At 46.3% G+C, this 18486-nt stretch overlaps 2 protein-coding genes across 4 annotated transcripts in view; one reads left to right on the forward strand and one right to left on the reverse strand.

Moving 5' to 3' along the window:
• The window catches only part of TBCD (tubulin folding cofactor D), a 123642-nt gene extending 106140 nt beyond the window's left edge, over positions 1–17502 (forward strand). The window contains exons 34-40 of the mRNA XM_030232879.2: positions 3340–3461; positions 4372–4449; positions 9886–9975; positions 10357–10444; positions 12833–12942; positions 15330–15414; positions 17172–17502. Of these exons, the coding sequence (XP_030088739.2) occupies positions 3340–3461; positions 4372–4449; positions 9886–9975; positions 10357–10444; positions 12833–12942; positions 15330–15414; positions 17172–17183 (585 nt within the window). The 3' untranslated portion in view covers positions 17184–17502. The remainder of the gene's footprint in view (positions 1–3339; positions 3462–4371; positions 4450–9885; positions 9976–10356; positions 10445–12832; positions 12943–15329; positions 15415–17171) is intronic.
• B3GNTL1 (UDP-GlcNAc:betaGal beta-1,3-N-acetylglucosaminyltransferase like 1) overlaps positions 15423–18486 on the reverse strand; it is a 106318-nt gene continuing 103254 nt past the window's right edge. For all 3 annotated transcript variants that reach the window (XM_030232883.2, XM_030232880.2, XM_050981410.1), the window contains one exon: positions 15423–15685. The gene's annotated coding sequence lies outside the window, so the exon portion shown is untranslated. The remainder of the gene's footprint in view (positions 15686–18486) is intronic.

Here is an 18486-nt window from a genome sequence, read left to right on the forward strand (position 1 = left end):
TGATATTCCTGCTTCATGTAAGGCATCCCTGCTGAAAGTACAAACCAGAGCCCTGATGTGGATCAGGTGCCTTCATCACTGATGGGGAGCTGAGATTCTGGATGTAACAGATGCTCTGTTACAAACTGGAATTGGCTTCAGCTAATTCTTTCTGACCATATCACTCCTCAAAGCCGCTTTTGGAAGTGCTGTAACTCTGTTCTGCACAGCTGACTGGGAACAGTTGGATGCAGGTTTGTGTAGAAACCTCACCAGGAACCTGCCCAGAGCTGCAGGAGCTGCAGCTGGAGCTGCACTTGCTCCTCCTTGTGCCCTGGCTCTGGAGGTTGAACCTTCAGGACTTTAGTTCTGTTGATGCCTTGAGAAGGCTGAGCTAGAGCAGAGACTGGACAGAGCTAAAGAATAAAGCAGGGATTTATTCCAAGGATCTCCTCCATGGATCCACCTTGGGCAGCACCAGAGCCCAGCCAGGGCTGCACCCAAGATGACCCAAAATGGCCCCAAAATGCACGGCCGGGCACGGGGTCTCTCCCTGGGATCAGCTCTGCTCCATTTGCCCCTTGCAGTTCATTGTCCCAGCCCAGCTTTAGCCCATCCAGTCCCACCCTTGTTTTTCTCTCTCCAGCCCACGGGGTTTGTGCTCCTGGGCTGAGATTGGGATCATTTGTCCTGGAGCAGGAATTGTTTTGTCTCCCTGCTCTGTGCAGAGCTCACCATCCCCTGATGTGAGCCCAGACCCACACACTAAAGCAGCACAGAATCTGAAAAATAGAAAAGCCAAACCTGAGGCATCAGTGTCACCAGGTGCAGGGAGCCTCTGAGCTCTGTTCTGTGCTCTGTTATCTCCTGTCCCTGCAGCATCTGCTCTTGCCCTCAGTGTTGGGGCAGTCACACCTTGGCACACCCTGGTTTTGCTGTTTTATAAGAACAAGGTCATTCTCAGGCCTCCTCTTCAATTTGTTTCCAAAGCTGTCCCAGTTCCAGCCCATTAACCTCCTAATTTCCTTTCCCAGTCCTTGTGGAACCCCAGGGAAAGGTAAATGTCACATGTTTGATGCAGTGTGAATTTGTGCTCTGCATAGATGAGGAAGACATTTGGAAATATTCTTCTCTGCAGATACTCAGGAGCAGTTGAGATTACAGCTCAGATACTGAGGCTGGGACAGCAGGATTTTTTATTCCTCCTCACCTGAGGAGGAAATAAGGATTTAAACTGTTCATGTCATGTTATGCTGGAGTTTCTGCCAGTATTCTGCCCCATTTTTCAGTCTCCCAAGCAGTTACATGATGGATTATCCACACCTGCATTTTTGTATTAATTACCTGTGCTGTCCTCATTCTCCAGTGTTTCTGATATCCTGCTGCTCTGCCTTGGTTTGGCACAGCTCTGGAGCACCTCACCTGGAGCTGTGCTTGTTGCCCTTTTCTTTCAAGCACTTTCTTGCCTTTTCAAGTCATTTGGATCTGCAGAGAAACCACTGAGTCATTCAACTTCCTAAAAAAAAATGGTGTGAGATCTCTGAGGTGGTTTAAGAGACAAAAGAAATAGGAGAGAAAATGACACCACCTCTGATTTTTTTCTGAGATGGGATTTCCTCTGCTTGTTGTTGATCTCTGCTCTTGGAAGATATAAAGACACAACATTTTAAATTTATTTATAATAATCTTAAATGCACAGATTGTTTTAAAGGGTAGCATATAATAATTAAGCAGGTTTTGAATTTTCAGGAAATCTCTCTTACAGTTACATATCCTGTGATATATAGAAGACCATTCAGTGTCAGGACCAGTTTATACTGGGCACACTGGGGCACACACCAGTGCTGCTTCTGGAGTGTGACAGAACCCCTCTGGGCTCAGTTCAGTGTAGCTGCTTGCACAGATTTTACTGACATTTGGCTGTCATTCTGAAACTCAGCATACCTGAATAATTTCTCCAAATTGCTTGACCTTTTTAAAGAAATATTTCTGCTCCTGCACTGCCCAGGATGTTTCAGTACAGAGCAAAGTGTGAAGGCTGTTCCTGTGCTGTTCCCAGGATTGCTGGGCTGTGCTGTTTGCAGGCTGAAGCTTTGGGAAAATAATCAGAGTTTTGAGCCAAGGCTAAATTGTTTCTATTCTTGGGTACTGATGCACTCATAAATGTTACTGAGATGAGCTTTGTCAGATAAAATGTTTAAATATAGATTTCTCTCATTTGCTTTTGGGAAGACACTTGTGACGTTTCTCATCCTCATCCAATATTTTATTTTCTTTCCTTGATAAAATGGTCAGGCTTCTGAGGAGAAGGGGATTCCCACAGAGGCTGTGCCTGCTCCCCTCCCCCAGCAGGTCTGGGAGGGAGCAGCTGGCCTGGAAAGCACCATGGCTCCTGGAGATCTTGGAATCAGGGAGTGGTTTGGGCTGGAAGGGACCTTAAAACTCATCCTGCTCCTCCCCCTGCCATGGCAGGGACACCTCCCTCTATCCCAGGCTGCTCCAAGCCCTGTCCAACCTGGCCTTGGACATTCCAGGGACCCAGGGGCAGCCACAGCTGCTCTGGACACCCTGTGCCAGGACCTCTCACCCTCCCAGGGAAGAATTCCTTCCCAGTATCCCATCCAGTGGGGAGCTGTTGAGTGATGCTGTGATGCTTCATGGCCAGTGTGACCCCAGGGACAGTGTCCAGCTGAGCCCTGAGCAGCAGCACTGCCCCCTCCTCTGCCATCTTGCCAAGCTGGCTGGTCAGATTGATGCAGTTAAACCAACAGTCAGTATTTCTTTCTGAGCTGGGTGTAATTTTAACCTGATTTTACTGGTGGTTTGTGTGGCCCAAGAGCTCATCTGCATGGTTCAGTTCCATCAGCTGTTTCATAAATACTCCTTGCTGAAGTCCTGGTGTGCTCCTTCACCTTCAGATCATAGCAGTGTTATTCTCTGAAGTGAGGCAGGATAATCACAGTGGTTGGAGGATGTTTTATATTGAGAGAAAGAAAACAATCAGCCTTTAATGTGGTCTTTGTCCTTAAAAAGTGGCCAACTTAGATTTGCCAAGGAGAAGTTTGCTAACTTAAAAAGGAGAAAAACCCCAAAAGTTTGCCAGCTTAAAAAGGAAAAAAACCCAAAAGTTTGCCAGCCTAAAAAGGAAAAAACCCAACCCAACTTTCCTTGGAAGTGGGTTAGTGCAGGTGAGACAGCCATGGTCTGCTGGGTTTTGGTGCTGCTCTGTGGCCCTGGCTGCTGCTGGAGGGGAGTCCCAGGGCAGCTGTGCTCAGCTGGGAGGGCAGGGCAGTCCTGCAGCCCCTGTTGGTGTGGCAGTGGCTTTTTCCTGCCCTTCACTGGAGGTTCCTTGTGTTGCAGCTCAGATACTCTGCCCAGAGCCTGTTTGACTACATGAAGAAGATCCAGAGTGACCCCAGAGCTCTGGAGAGTTTTTGTGAGACGCTGCTGAAGGTCTTTGAGGACAACCTGAGGAATGATCGGTAAAGCTTCTCCTTGGCTGCTTTCCCTTGAACCCTTCTTCCCTTTCCTTCCCCTTTTCCCCTTCCCTTTTGGAAGTCAGATGTGTGGCACATCCAGGCTCATGAATGTGCTTTAATTGAGCTCTTTGGTACAGCAGGACCTGAGGTGAAATATGTGACCAAGGAGTGACGGTGAAATATTTTGCACATTCAAGTTTTTAAATCATGGAAGGGTTTGGGTAGCAGGGGACTCAAAGCTCATCCCATTCCAGTCCCCTCCCTTGGGCAGGGACACCTTCCACTAGCTCAGGTTGCTCCAAGCCCCATCCAACATGGCCTTGGACACTTCCAAGGATGGGACAGCCACAGCTTCTCTGGACAATCTGTGCCAGGGCCTCCCCACCCTCACAGGGAAGAATTTCTTCCCAATATCCCATCCATACCTACTCTTGTTCAGCTTGAAGCCATTCCCCCTTGTTCTGTCACTATTTTATTTTGTTTCTTGCCTCAAGTGTTGAAAACATGGCCATGGCTATTCCAGCTGACAAGTGTTGGGTCATTTGGTTCTGTAACTTCTGATACAGTCAGTAGAATGCATTGTTCATATTCTAGAAAACATTAATATTTTCTGATACTGTCAATTGTGTTTTCAGGACCCTGCAGATATAAAGCAGGGGTGTTGTTAATTAGGTTTTTTTTTCCTTTTTGGCTGGGAGGGAATGTCCTCATTCAGCCAACACACACAAGGTCCTGAGCAACCCTCCTCTAAAAGGAGGATTGTAAATCAGAAATTAGAACTCTGTAAATCAGAGTTCTAATTTACCTGTGTGTAGGTATGTAGGAAGTTTCCTTCTTTGTTTCTGATTAAAAATAGTATAGATCTGTATGCCAAGAAGTGAGTTTAGCTTGTTGAATCATTTTCTTTCCTCAGGGTGTCTGTGCCTCTGCTGACAATGCTGGACCAGATGCTGGCAAATGGCTGTTTTGATATGTTCACTGAGCAAGAGAAGTAAGTTGCTGGAAGTTTCTTTGGTTTATTTCCCACTGTGCATCAGGGCACCTCGGTCTTGCCCTGGGTGCTGCTCTGGGGGTGCACAGGGCTCCAAGTGTGAGTCTCTACTACAATGCTTTAACCTTCCCCAAGTGGGACAAACAGCCTTGAAAGGGTCTTGACAAAATCCTTGACCCTCTTGACTGTGTAGAAGTTTGTTCCTTGTTCCCTGTTTGACAGCCAGGACATTAATCAAATGCAATTTGCATGTTTCACCTGGGATTCTTGGACCAGTATCAGATCCATTCTTCATTTTCCAGCTTCCTAAATTCCTGGTTGGAGCTCATTCCCTGCTGCACTGGGAGCCCTGAGCACTGGCAGTGTCCTGTGTGCTGCTGCAGAGCCCTCTGTGCCTACAAGCCATGGCTCCCCCAGTCCCACTGCTTTGGTTCATGGGAATATCTCTAAAGATGTTAATTATGATTCTAATAATAATAAAAAAGTCATGTCCCAGCTCTTCCACCCTGAGCTCAGTGGAAAGTGTTCAGTTTAGGAACAGGTAAATGTGAGTGAGATATTCCAGGGTGAAATCATGGGGGTTTTGCAGATGTTTCAGAAAAGAATGATTTTAATTTCAGTAATATTAAAACCTATTCCACAAGCTCTCCCTGGCAGCATCTTGGCACACCTGCAGGTAAATTTAGAGAATTGTGCAACAGAGATCCTGCAAGCACAGATACTGCATTGGGAACTTGTTGATTCAAGAACTGCTCACAGCAGATAAATCTGGAGAGCCTTCATCATTCTGAAAGTTTTGGTTGAGCCCACTCTTCTCTTGAAGTGTGGTTTTAGATCATATTTCTGAAATTGCACTTGGCAGTCCCTGTTTGAATGAGAATTTAAAGTGAGTCAAGGACAGATGGAGTGAATATTGTTCGGTTTGATAATTGTGCCACTGATCTGGGGCTTCCACCCAGGCTCCAGCCATCCCTGCTGGGGAAGGTGAGAGATTATGGGTGGAAATTCCAGTCAAAGTCTTGTCTCCCAGGTCACTGAACAGAAACCAAGTGGGAGCAGCAATGCCTTTGCTGTGTGAGTGCCTCAGACTCAGCCCTGTGGTGCCATTGTGATGCTTTGTGTAAAAGACCTGAAATAAAATCTAGGGCTGTTATGGGGGGAAAGATTTTGAAGCTGATCCAGATGTATTTGCCTCCAGTTTGATGATGAAACCAAAAAAGCAAATGAATAAAGAAGCAGCCAAGTGGATCATGCTGATGTCAAGGGAGTGAAATGCTGGCCTGGAGTGCAGAACTTGGAGGGGCAGGCAATTAAAAGATGGAGAGTTTGGTTCTTGCATGTGTCAGATTTTGGGAATGTAGGTGCCTCCTGGTGCAGAGCTGGCCATGGCTGAGTTACTGTGGTACTTCAGAGGGAGCCAGGTGAATCCCAGGGCTCTGCCAGGCTCTGTGTGTGGATCAGCACGCGATGGGGGAGCCCAAAATTCCCTTTTGTGCATTTTGTTACTCTGGTAGGTCCTTTGGGTGTAGTTAGGGATGGATCCACTGATCCTGCTCCAAGGCCTGCCCCTGCTGTTGGATGCCACCTGCTCCTTTTTGAAGAGAAGAGCCTGACTTTGCCTCTGGTGTCTGGAATGGAACCATTTGTTCCCTTTCCAGAGCAACCTCCATAAAAATGGGTAAGAACATCAGAGGGTGGGTGGGAAAATGGAGACTCTGTTTGGTGGCATGGAAAGGCCACATGTGCTGCAGTGTCAGGTAGAGTGTGCCTGAAACACAAATTGAGATACAAGCATGTATCTCGTGTATATTTCCTTGGGATGTTCAGCTCCCATTTCATTTCCTTCCCTCAATATTTTTTTACCATGTTGGGCTGAATGGAGTTTTAGCAAGGGAATTGGCATGGAGGGTGTCTGTCAGGATTATACCTGAACCAGCCACCAAACAGGCAACTGCTGCATTGTGAAAAAGTGTTTGCAAATGCATTTTGAAGTCTGAAATGGAAACTCTGCTCTCCCACACATTTATTTGCTAATAAAACACCCACAGTCCAGAATGGGAAATATCCAACAGGGCTTCATTTAACCAGGATTAGGAGCAGGATCAGTTTGACCTTGTGAGTGCTCCAGTTAAAACCAGTTGCCACAGGGTGTCACTCCTGCCTTGCACAGGTGGAACCCACCAGGCATTTTCCTGCCTTTCCCCACCCTTCTAGAGTTTGGAATATAAAGCTCAACATTTCTGGTGTGTTTCTGCAGCTGAATCTCAGTGCTGGGGAGGCTCTGTGTGGTTGGTGTGTGATCTCTGTGCAGGACAAGTGAGCCCTGGTGTTCCTGCTCCTCTCTCCTGGTTTGGATGTTTGTGCTCAAGGGAGGTGGATTTACCTTGTGTGGAGCAGCAGGGATGGGGGTGTGGGGTGAATTCCTGTCCTGTGGGGCTGGAAATGAATCAACTTCAGTGTCACCAGGGTCATCAAAAGGCTTTCAGAGCTGGCTCCTCTGTTGTGCTTGGCTCAGGGAAAAGAAGTGCTGTCAGGCATATTCCAGCTGTTCTTTCCTGCCTGTCCTGAGGTGACATCAACCTGTCCAGCACCTGAGGCTCCCCCTCCCTCGTGCTGACAGGGATGGTTTGTGTCACTGCAGGATGAGTGGCACTGGAGAGCTGCTCTGGCTGAAATGTGCCCTTCTCCCACTGGGCTGGAGGGGTTTCCTCTGTCCCACAAGTTGTGCCAAAATAGGAGGGGAAGGGAGGGAAATAGGGAGTGAATAAGGAGGAAATAGGAAGGAAATAAGAAGGGAATAGGAAGGGAAATAGGAAGGGAAATAGGGAGGGAATAGGAGGGAGGTTTCTCCTGGCAGCAGGGCAGGTGGGTGCTGGGCTGAAGTGTTGGGGATGCTGCAGCATCACTGACTGCTCCCACCAAGCAGGGCAGCAGAGCCCTCAGCTCTGTGCTCACACAGCCCAAACCCTCCTGATTCCATCCCTGAGCAGTTTGTGCAGCTGCTCTGGTGGCAGTGCAGGGGGTTTGTGGGTTGGGGACTGCTGGAGGCAGCAGGCACAGCTTGGAGCAGAGCTCTCAGAAATGCACTCTGGGCTGCTGGGACCTCTCCAGTGGCTGCTCTGAAAGCACAGAGCTTGTACCTGGCTGGTGGGGGGACCCTTGAGGGCAGGGAGGACAGAGGAGAGTGAACTGAGGCCACTGGCAGAGCTGGCATTGGAGTGTCACTGGTCACATCTCCTGTGGCTGCAGGGTCCTGCTGCTCATGGGTGAGGGATCCCCTGTGCTGCTGGGGCTGCCCTGGCGACTGCTGGCTCCTCAGATAAGATGGGAATAATACTCAGTGCCATGAAAGCAGAGCAGCCTTGGAGTGGCAGCTCAGGATCTCGTGCTCTCTGGGGTAATAAATGGCATTTCTCTCTCCTACATGGATGTACTTCACACCCTAACAGAATGTATTCTCTCTGGTTTTTTCTGGTGATCTTGCAGTGCTCTGAGAAAGTCTGTGTCCCCATTGATCTCCAGCTGATAATTTCCATGTATCCATGCTCCCCTGGCCTGGTTTTGAAGCAGTTTTGCTGCTCTTGCATGAACAGCTGTGCAGCAGAGAGCTGACAGGGGCTGATGGCAGCTCCACCCTGGCAGTGGCACTGCTGAGACCCAGCTCACCTGGAGGAGGGACAGCAGCACCCCTGGCAGTGCCACGTGTCCCCAGTCCACAGAATGCAGAGAGAACTCTCTTTCCCCAGTGCTGATGCTGTTCCTGCTGGCACAGTGCCCACACAGGAGAAGGAATTTTCTCAATTTCCTTTACAGAGGCCAAGCTATTTGAGTCATCTGAGATCACACACAGGTTAAGTTTGGTTATTGCAAATGTAGAATTGGCAACCAACAGAAAGGAAAGTGCATCTGTTTTAAACACCAAATGCTGCTCATGAGGTTCCATGTTTTAAATTTGTTCCAGATGCTCTTCTTCCAACTGGTCTCTTTGTTGCTCCCCTTCTCAGTGATGTCCCTGCTGTTGAAGCAGTTTGAATCTCACCTAATTCCCTGCATGGCCTGGCCTTGCTGAGAGGCAGGCATGCACTGCAGGGATTGCAATTAGCTGTTTGCACAGGGTCTGTGTAATTGGGGTGGGAGGGGGAGAAATTCCACCAAGGTAAGACAGAACATACCTCAGCATTCAGAGAGCTCTTCCCTCACCAACCCAGACAAATCCATGCCTGTAGACACACACACTCATTCATGCAGATGTCTGTTGTTCTGTCTGGTGTCTGTTGTTCTGTCATGTGTAGAATTCTTTACCTCAGTTTACCATTATTTGTTGTTCAGGTTTTTTTAAACAGGTCACTGTTGCCAGTACATGCCAGGATTTTGTTACAAATTTTTAAAAAGTCATTAAAAACCACTAACTCTTGTCTGGAAACCTCTACAGGACAAGGCACATTACTTTAACAAAACATCTTGGCACTCCTATAAACATCTTATTTTAAATGTTCTGCCCTTCAACAGATGACAGTACCCAGCTTTCTTCAGCAGTTTTTATGCACAGCTTTGAACTGCAGTAGCAGAAAATGAATGTTACTATTTTTGCTTTCTGCTTGCCATACACAATGCAGTGAGGTTTCCAAAATACACAGCCTAGAAGTTATTGTGCTCACTAGACAAATATGAAATAGTTTCTTTTGCATCTATGGCACTTCAGCCTTGAGTGTGGCAAGTAAAAGATTAAATAATTTGAACTGAAATGAAAGCATTAGTCGCTCTTTCCTTCTCTTTAATAGATCCTTGGAATAACTAACAGCACTTGTGTTTGTACGAGTGTCTGGGAAAGAGCTGAGAGAATCACGTTTCCCAGACTGTGTGGAAAAAGAAAAGAATTTGCTAAATATATTTAAAGATGGCTTCATGGCCTGGCCATGGAACAGAACTGTGAGCCCTGTGTTTAATTACGTTGTCTGGAATCACTGAAGGAATTTGGGCTGTGAAATGGTGAAGTAGTTGAGAACATTCATCTCCTTTATGTAAAGTTTGGTTGGAGATCTTAGGGAATGACCATGATGACACACAGACTGAGTAACATGTAATTCCTGACACAGTATTTCTGATCATTCCACACTGCTTAACCACAAGCCATGGCAAGCCAGTTATCCTGCATGGACTGAACCTGTCTGGCTAAAAGGAGTTCACTCCTCAGCACACAGATATTAGCAATGTAAATAATTAATAATCTTTTTTTCCCTCTCTTGTTAAAAAACAAAAGGCTCAGGAACGTGGTGGCCAAACTCTCCTGAGCTGCTGGGGGGAAGCACAAACCACCCTGCAGTGTGTCTTGCTTTGCCTTGGAATGGTAGTTTGGCATCCTGACAGTCCTGAAATGTCTTTGAAATTCTGCTGAAACCTTCTGCTCATCTTTCTTTCTCTCTTTGCCATTCTCAGCCATCCCTTCCCAGTGAAGCTGTTTGCTCTCTGTAAAGAAGAGATCAGAAGGTCCAAAGACATCCGGAAGCTTCGCTCCAGCATCGGAGTGTGAGTTAATGAAATCAATCTTTTCTCCCAGAAAGTGAGGAGTATCTCACTTGCCAGATGGAACAGGGAGGTCTGGTTCATGTGGAATTGAAATGGAAAATACACACAGAGACATGGGATTGAAGGTTGTGGGAGTCTCACAGTTCTGGATGGTTGAAGTGAAACATGTGATGTGATAAAGATGAGCAAGGTTTAAATTTCTTATAGTCCTTAAGATGCTTTAAGGGAATCATTTGCTTTTTCTTTGTAGAGAAAGAAAAAAAAAGGAATAATTTGCTTTTTCTTTTCCCCTCCCTCCCTTTTTTCCAGTGTCCATCCTAGTTCTCAAAACTTACTTGTGCAGTTGTAGCACAAGATTTGATTCTTTCTGATATTTTCCAGATTTTGTGGCCTGATTCAATTTCTAGGAGACATGAGAGAGAAAGTTTTCTTCCAGTTGTTTCTCCTCCTTTGCCATCCCTTCCCTATAGTAAGTACTGAAGAGCTTGCACATGATCAGCTCTATTCTTTACAATACTTTACAAGTGAGAAATAATTCAAAGTGTGTTAAAGCAGCATTCTCTTTAGCAGGTATTAATGTTTAGAACAGGCTTTATTTCTCAAGGGTCTGCTCTCTGCAGTGGAAATGCAAGGGGCAGATAATTTCCATGCTCTCTGCAGTGCTGCCCCCTGGCACAGGCTGCTGCCTGCCTGCCATGTACCTGCTGTGCCACACGTGCTGCCCTTCCACCTCCTGCCCTTACTGGTTAAACTGGGAGCAGTGCAGGTGCCTCAGCCATTTGTTTCTGGGGAGACCTGCTCATCATGTAGTGCTGAAAGCTCCAACCAGATAAGTTACTGTCAGTTCTGTGACATTCTGAGAGTAGCAATGCTGGAGTAGGGCTGGTTCAAGAAAAAGAAACATTTTTTTCAGGTGTGACAAAAGCTGGTGCAGTGCAGGAAGGTTTAGCAGGCTTTTTACCTTTTTCCTGTAACTAACAGGACACAAACATCTGAGAATTTACAAGAGATAATCTGTGTGATGATATTATTTTAGTCCTTTAAAATCTGTGTTGACTTAGGAATGCTTGGGGTTAGTTTTTTGCATTGCCCTGACTCTGCAAAGTTTGGTGCTTCAGGTTTCTCTTCCATTTCATGTTGTGTGTACTTGCTCCATGAGGAATCCCACAATGTAAGAGGTGGAGAGAGATCAGAAGTTCTGTGGTTTATTGGTTTTTTACATCATTGGTTTTTACAGATGGATCAATTTGATTTGATATCCCTGAAATTCCTTTGCCTTCCTTTGGCAAAGTTGGGCCCTTTCCAGCTGGGCCAGTCTCACATGTTTGAAATCCTTCCCTGTGAGGGACAGAGATGTCACCTTCCAAATGGGAAATACTGCACTGAGTGTAGGAGCAGGAACCCCTTGAGGTGCTGAAATTCCCTGAGGTCCCTTCCTGCAGGAAATCCCTGCCAGAGGCAGGAGTGGACTCAGAGCCCACCATGCCATGGCAGCAGCCAGAGGGAGGGAGCAGCACCAGGAGCAGCCCTGGGCTCTTCCCCATGGATCAGAACATCCAGGGGAGACCACGAGGATGGGAAGGGACTTGAGGGACCCTTGTGAGGAGCAGCTGAGGGCACTTGGTGTGTTCAGCTGGAGGAGACTGAGTGGGGGTGCTCAGCCTGGAGAGAAAAGGAGACTCAGGGTGCCCCCATCACTCACAGCTCCTGAAAGGTGCCTGTGCTCAGCTGGGGCTGGGCTCTGTCTCCAGGCAGCACTGACAGAACCAGAGCTCACAGCCTCCAGGCTCCAAGGGAAATCCAGGCTGGATATCAGGGAAAAGTGTTTTCCAGAAAGGTGATAAAGTTCTGGAATGGCTGCCCAGGGAGGTGGTGGAGTCCCCATCCCTGGGGGTGTTTAACAAAGCCTGGATGTGGCACTGGGGGCCAGGGGTGAGCTGAGGTGTTGGGGCTGATGATCTTGAAGGTCTCTTCCAACCCAGTGATTCTGGAATTCTCTGAGACCTCACTGCACTTGCACCTTCCTCATGAGAGGAAGAGGAGGAGCAGAGGAGGGGCAGACACTGATCTCTGCTCTGTGGTGACCAGTGACAGGACTTGGGGAATGACCTGAAGTTGTGTCAGGGAAAGTTTGGGTTGGATTTCAGGAAAAGGTTCTTCCCCCAGAGGGTGGTGGGGTGTTGGAACCCAGGGCACAGGGAACATTTCTCTGCCTGCCCCGAGAAGTCCTGATCCCCAGGAGAACACTGCTTTTAACCTTTGTCCATGGAGAAAGCTTCCCAGACTTTGGGATGAATTGGAATCTGTGAGTGTGTGAAATACATAGTGGTGTAGTTTATCACAGGGGGAAAAACTTAAAGAGTTTTGGGTTTTTAGTATGGAGGTAGATAGAGGGCAAGATGGAGAATTTTGGGCATTGTCTGATCTCCTTCTTGTTCTTCATCTGCTCCATTTTCTGCAGGGTTGGTGGCACAGGATGACTGGTTAGAAAGAACTGCAATGCAGATATTGGACAGACAATTAATTATTGTTAGAAAGATAGAAATAAAATACCTTCTAAGAGTTAATTGGAAAAATATCTTTAAAAGACCTTGAACCTCTGTGCCTGGTGACTTTTGGTGCCTCCTCTTTGTACTCTAAGCCTGAGATGCAGACAGCATGCTGAGCTGTTGATAAGAGAAAAATAAACAACCTGAAGACTGAAAAAAAACAAAAGTCCCAGGAGCTGGCCTGGCTGCTCCCAGGAGCTGGCCTGCCTGCTCCCAGGAGCTGGCCTGGCTGGTCCCTGTGGGTCCCTTGCCCTCAGCAGCCCCTGTGGCCCTGGCCTGGCTCTTTGCTGCCTCTGCTCTCCCTGCAGGTCCGGAAGACCACGGCCAGCCAGGTGTACGAGATGCTGCTGACCTACAGCGACGTGGTGGACCCAGCCATCATGGACCAGGCCATGGCCATCCTCAGTGACACCAACTGGTGAGTGCAGTGCTGCCCCCAAACAGCCCCTGGGCCCTGGAGTGACCAAATTCAGTGCCTGTGAAAGCTGGGGGAGGGGGAAGCTGTAAGAAGTGGTAGCTCAGGTTCAGCTCTCTGTTGCTTCCACGACAGCAGTGCTGCAAGGAATTCCTCTGGTGCAAAGAGCTCTCCAGGAGACTGGCCCACTGGAAGGGGATGTATAAAATCACCATTAGATCAAGTAAAATAGCCATATTTTTCTAACAACATAAAAAGGGAGGAAATCTTGGAAGTTTTCCACGAAGCAGAGCCTGGGCTGTGCAAACAGTCAGACTTCAAGTGCACAGACAGTTTCTTGGCATTTACGAGCACTGGCAGGATTTGGGGAAAGGAAGGATCTCTGCAAGCTGGAAAACAACAGAATTAGCAGAACAGCTCAAATCTCCCATGAAATGTAATTACTCAACATGCTACAAGCCTTGTATTCAAGCAAAGATTTGGAATTGGAGCAGTTTAGATGTTTCCCAGGATAGGATGGCATGAATTAAACAACCACTGCATAGAATGTAATTCTTTTTTTTTTTTTTAACTTACTTTCTTCCAGGGGCAGGGGAAGAGGGCCCTGTTCTTCATGAGCATGATCCAGTGACTTTTAGAGCAAAGGAATCATTCCATGAGCACCTTTGCAGTGACAGGAGCAGGGAACCAGCATTTTGGCACTGGATTTTCCCCTTTCTGCAAATTCTAGCATTGAGCATTATCACCTGGGCAGGCTCATAAATAGCTGCAAGCCTGGAAGATTTGAGAAAATACAGAATTTTAAGATAATAATTAGTTTATTCATTTTTCCTTGTCACAGACCTGGCCCATGGAGCTGCCCCAAACAGCAGAGAACAGACAAATATAGAAAAATTTATATTTTATTTAGTCATTATATTAAATAGCTTTTTGTGTTCATTGACATTTCATAGAAATAAGTTTATCCCAGACAAGCTGAAAGAACTAATACGCCTTAAGGGTGGCTGACAGAGTTGCAGATTGCATTTACACCGTTTGACTTCTGTGTAGTTTCCAGTTTATTTCTGTGCTTGAGCTTAAAGAACTTTAAATTTGTGTAAAGGAAGCTGAGTTTATCATTAGGAGGGGTGGCTGCTGCTTTTATTTTCTGAATTTTCCAGTGCAAAACTGGAACAAGAGTCTCAGGTTTGAAGGAGTGGTTGCCAGCAGTTACAATTCCTTGTTTAACTGCAGGTGGAAGTTTAGGGTTGTGTTGGGTGTGACTCAGAGCTCCATTACAAACCTGCATTTAAGGGCAGGAATTGCATGAGGAATTTGTTAGCTGGCTCTGCAGGATGAGCTGAGTGCTGTCACCCAGGGATGGTTCCAGGGCCAGCACTCACAGTGCTACAGGAAAAGCAGTGGCAGCTCAGCTCTGCTCACAAACAACTGTGTTCCTAAATCAAAGCAAAACACTTCCCCAGAAAAACACTCCAGGGAAATGAATATTCTGTTTTCACCCTGTCATTTTTAGGGTGTGCCTGGCTTATTCTGGCTTGGAGCAAGCCCTGCTGCACTGTGGCCATGGCTCTGAGATGAAAGACAAAGAGCTCATTTACTCAAAACTTAATTGTTTTATCTTGGTAGATTTGAGCTATTTGCAGAAAAAGAGATTGGAAGTTGTTGTTGAGTGTCACAGTGAGCTGCTTGTTTTCCTCACGCTCTCCCAGTGCTAAAATAATCAGTCTAAATTCTGAATTACCCCAAGTATTAGCAGCAGGAAGCCAAATGAGAATTTGAAGGAGTTATGGTAATTATGGGATGCACATATTTTCCTGCTGGGACTCCAGAGACTTTATCAAACAATTGTGTCATGCAGAGTTTAAACAAATTACTCTATAAATAATACACTTTGTTTAGCCACAGGAAAGTTTCCAGTGGTAAATAAGGCAAATTGTCCAAGGTGTGAAAAAAAAGGTTGAAGTTATTTCTAACTCACCCTTCTTTGCTTTTTCCTTAAGAGGGGGATGGGAGGGTCTTCTCCAAATCCAATCACTTTAGAGAAAAATTAAATGAACTTCTAATCAAAAGAGTTGAAAGAGTTGTACAAATAACTGGGGTTTTTTAATATAAAACTCTAATCTTGGACATTTTATTAGCCAGTGGCTGATATTAGCTAAAAATAGACATTTTATTAGACCTGTGGCAGACCTGGTGTGTATTTGTGGTTTATCTGACTTGGGGTGGTACAGAAATGCTCCATTACCCTTCAGATGTGACAGAACAAAAAACTCCTGCCATTTGAAATGTGCATGAAAGGACCCACCCCGTGTGGTGCAGGGGTGACAGGGATCACTGGGGGGGTTTGTGGATTTCTCTGAATGAACTGGAAATAACCTTTGCTCTCCCAGGGAAGCAGAGCTGCCCGTGGTGAGGGAGAGACGGAACTGCCTCTGCGACCTCATGAAAGTGCCCAGACCCCAGCTGGTGGCCAAGGTGAGGTGGGAATGTGCTCCAGGGGCTGCTTTTCTCATGGAGGTGTCCCTGAGGATGTTCCCAGCCAGCTGCAGAACACGTGGGATGGCTGGAGCTGCTGCCTGAGGCCCTTGCAGCCCCATTCCAGAGAGCATTCCAGGCTGGCAGCGCCGCATTCCAGACACAGATGTGCAGCCACTGCTCCTCTGCCCTTCCTGGGGAAGGAATTTCTCCATTTCAGCAGCAAGATGATGACATGAGCTGGTGCAGACACAGCATTGCAGCACTGCCTCTGTGGGTGAATAGCATACAAAACCATGCAGTGTACATATATACATAAATATATAAATATATATATATATAGAAATGTGTATTTTTAGATAGTTTGGACATGCCCAGCCAGCTCAGAATTTCACAGGTACAGAACCTTCTGCTTTGGTAGAGGTTCTAGAAGAGGTTTTTAGTGTTTTAAGGAATATGTGTTAGTGTGTATATATAAATATTTCTCTTTCTTTAAAGACTCATACTTAGGACCCCATGAATACCCTTCAAAGACCTCCTGCTGCCTCACAGCAGTGTCTTCACTCATTTTCCAGTTTTTACCATCTGCTTTTAGTACAATTGTAAGAAACCTCAGCTAACATTTTTATAATTCTGGAAAACAAGAGTCTGAACCTCCTGCCCAGCAAGGAGTTGTTTTTCAGAACAAAAACTGACCTGAGGGTTGCTTTTAAAAGTTTTTTAATCAAGTAAGAGAAAGGTTATGCTCAAAATGAGAGATCTTACAAGATAAACTCTCTGATTAAAAAAAACCCCTCCTTTTAATCCTTAATTATTGAAGGCTGAGAGAAGACTGATACTTTAGGAGAGAACAGGATAAAGAAAATAAGAAATATCCAAGTACACATGCAGGTATCTCTGAGGGAGCTGGTACAGGTGGGATCTGGATGTTTTGTGCTCAGTTTGGAACTTTACCTCTTGCTGCCCTGCACATAAACAAACAGTCAGTGTAACACTCAGCACAGAGCTGAGCCTGCAGCTCAGGGTGCCACTGAGGAGGAGGGGCTGTCCCCCTGTCCCAGCTGTCCCCCTGTCCCCAGTGCTGCTCCCAGCAGTGGGAGAAACCAGAGGGGAGGCCAAGCATGGCAGGATAAAAAGGAGAATGAAGTTGGCTTCAGCTGAAATCAATACTTTCTAACTTACTCCTTTAAATTTTGTACAAATGAAACTTGTTAGAGGGTAGTTCAAACCCTGGGGTTAAAAGCAGTAAGTATTACAGCTTTATATTTTCTTTTCTGTTTGGGTTAGTTAATTAGAGAGCTGCAGTTCCCCCCAAAAAATGGCTCAAAATCCCAAATTTCCCTCCAGAAAAATTGAGAATTGGTGGGGGGGGGGGGGATTTTACCTCCTGCCTGTTGTGCCTGAAGCCCCCCAGGATGGATCTAGGATGGTCTTGGGTCTGGGATCCCAAATCCTGCCTGAGGAAAATGGGGAGGTTTAGAGGGAGGGATCTCCCAAATTCCCAGGAAAAATGGGGAGTTTGGGTTTTTTTCCCCCCTTGTTTCCTGGAAAAAACAAGGTTCTCCAGTTCCCAGGAAAAACAGGGAGTTGGGGGTTTGTTCCAAGTCTAAAACTCCCCAAAATCTCCCACTTCCAACCCAAAACTTCCCCCTCACTGGGAATTCCAAGGTGAAGGTGTCAGGTGGGGGGAGCAGGGGGACTGCCTGCTCCATGTGACCTGTCCTTTTTTCCTTTTCCTTTTCTTTTCTCCCTGGCAGAGTTCAGCATGAGCAGGAGCAGGCCCTGGATGCTGGGCTCTCCTGGGTGGCTCCTGAGGTGGGAAGAGGCTGAGCTGTGGCATCCTGATCCATCCTGACCCTGGATCTCAGCAGAGCTGAGCACTGCCCTGCTGGGCAGGAGAGGCAGAGCCTGTCTGACAGCACCCATGTGCCCCAGGAAGACAGAAATTCCTTCTTTCAGTTTTTAGTGTTGCTGTCTGGCAGGTTCTTGTCATGCTGTGTCACACTGACTTGTCTGGTGGCAGGGCTTTGTACTCCCCTGACTGAACCTGTACACACACCAAGAATTAAACCTGACCTGCTGCACTGATCTCTTCAGGATTTCTTTTTCAGAGGTGAGAATGGCAACACTCAGTGATACTGAAATCATCCCCAAGTGTCCCTGTGGAAAAGTTTGTCATTCCTATCAGAGTTAAACCAAAAATCCAAGTTTCACTTCAGCTGATGGCAAAGCCTCTCTCAACAGCTCTTTATGTAACTAACTCAGAGAAATTGTTTTTCTGGTAAATTCAGTTTTGAAGAAGGTGAGTCTGTTCTTCAAGCAGCTGCCAGGAATCCAGGGGATAATTTCTTACCCTCTACAAAATGCAATAGCTCTGAAATTGATCTTTAGTGAGATCAATGTGATGGGGAGGCCACATCCTATTGCAATGACACTGTTATTTTATGGCTGTAATTAAATCCCACTGTCCCAACAGTAGAACAGTGGCTGGGTGTGTGTTCTGCCACCTCTACAAATGGGAAAGGAAGGAAAAAATCAGGCAGAGAAGCTAAACCCAAGGCAGTTTCTCTGTGAAGTAAATGCTGCAAAGTGCAGGTGTTCACTTCCAACCTGGGGGGCTCAGACTCTGGTTTTGAAGTAATTATAAATGAAATTATTCAACACTTCTTAAGGATTCCTGCAAGCTGAACTGGCAGCTGAAATTAGTGGAGCTCACTGAGTGTTAATCACAATTTACCAGTCAAACTGAGTCATGTGCAACAGTAAAACTAGTAATGCACCCAGTAAAAAAAATAGTAACAATTACTGATGTGCACAGTAAAAGCAATGCACAGAGAAAAAAAATAGTAACAATTATTGATGTGCACAGTAAAAGTAATGCACAGAGAAAAATAATAATAATAATTACTGATGTGCACAGTAAAAGCAATGCACAGAGAAAAAAAATAGTAACAATACTGATGTGCACAGTAAAAGCAATGCACACAGCATTACCCTGGTGTAACCATGACCTCCCTCACAAAGGGGTTACTCAGCCCAAAGATTAAATTAACAAAGCCCAAATGACTAAAA

This window comes from Serinus canaria, chromosome 18 (genome assembly GCF_022539315.1).
Source record: "Serinus canaria isolate serCan28SL12 chromosome 18, serCan2020, whole genome shotgun sequence".
In the NCBI taxonomy this organism is placed as follows: domain Eukaryota; kingdom Metazoa; phylum Chordata; class Aves; order Passeriformes; family Fringillidae; genus Serinus; species Serinus canaria.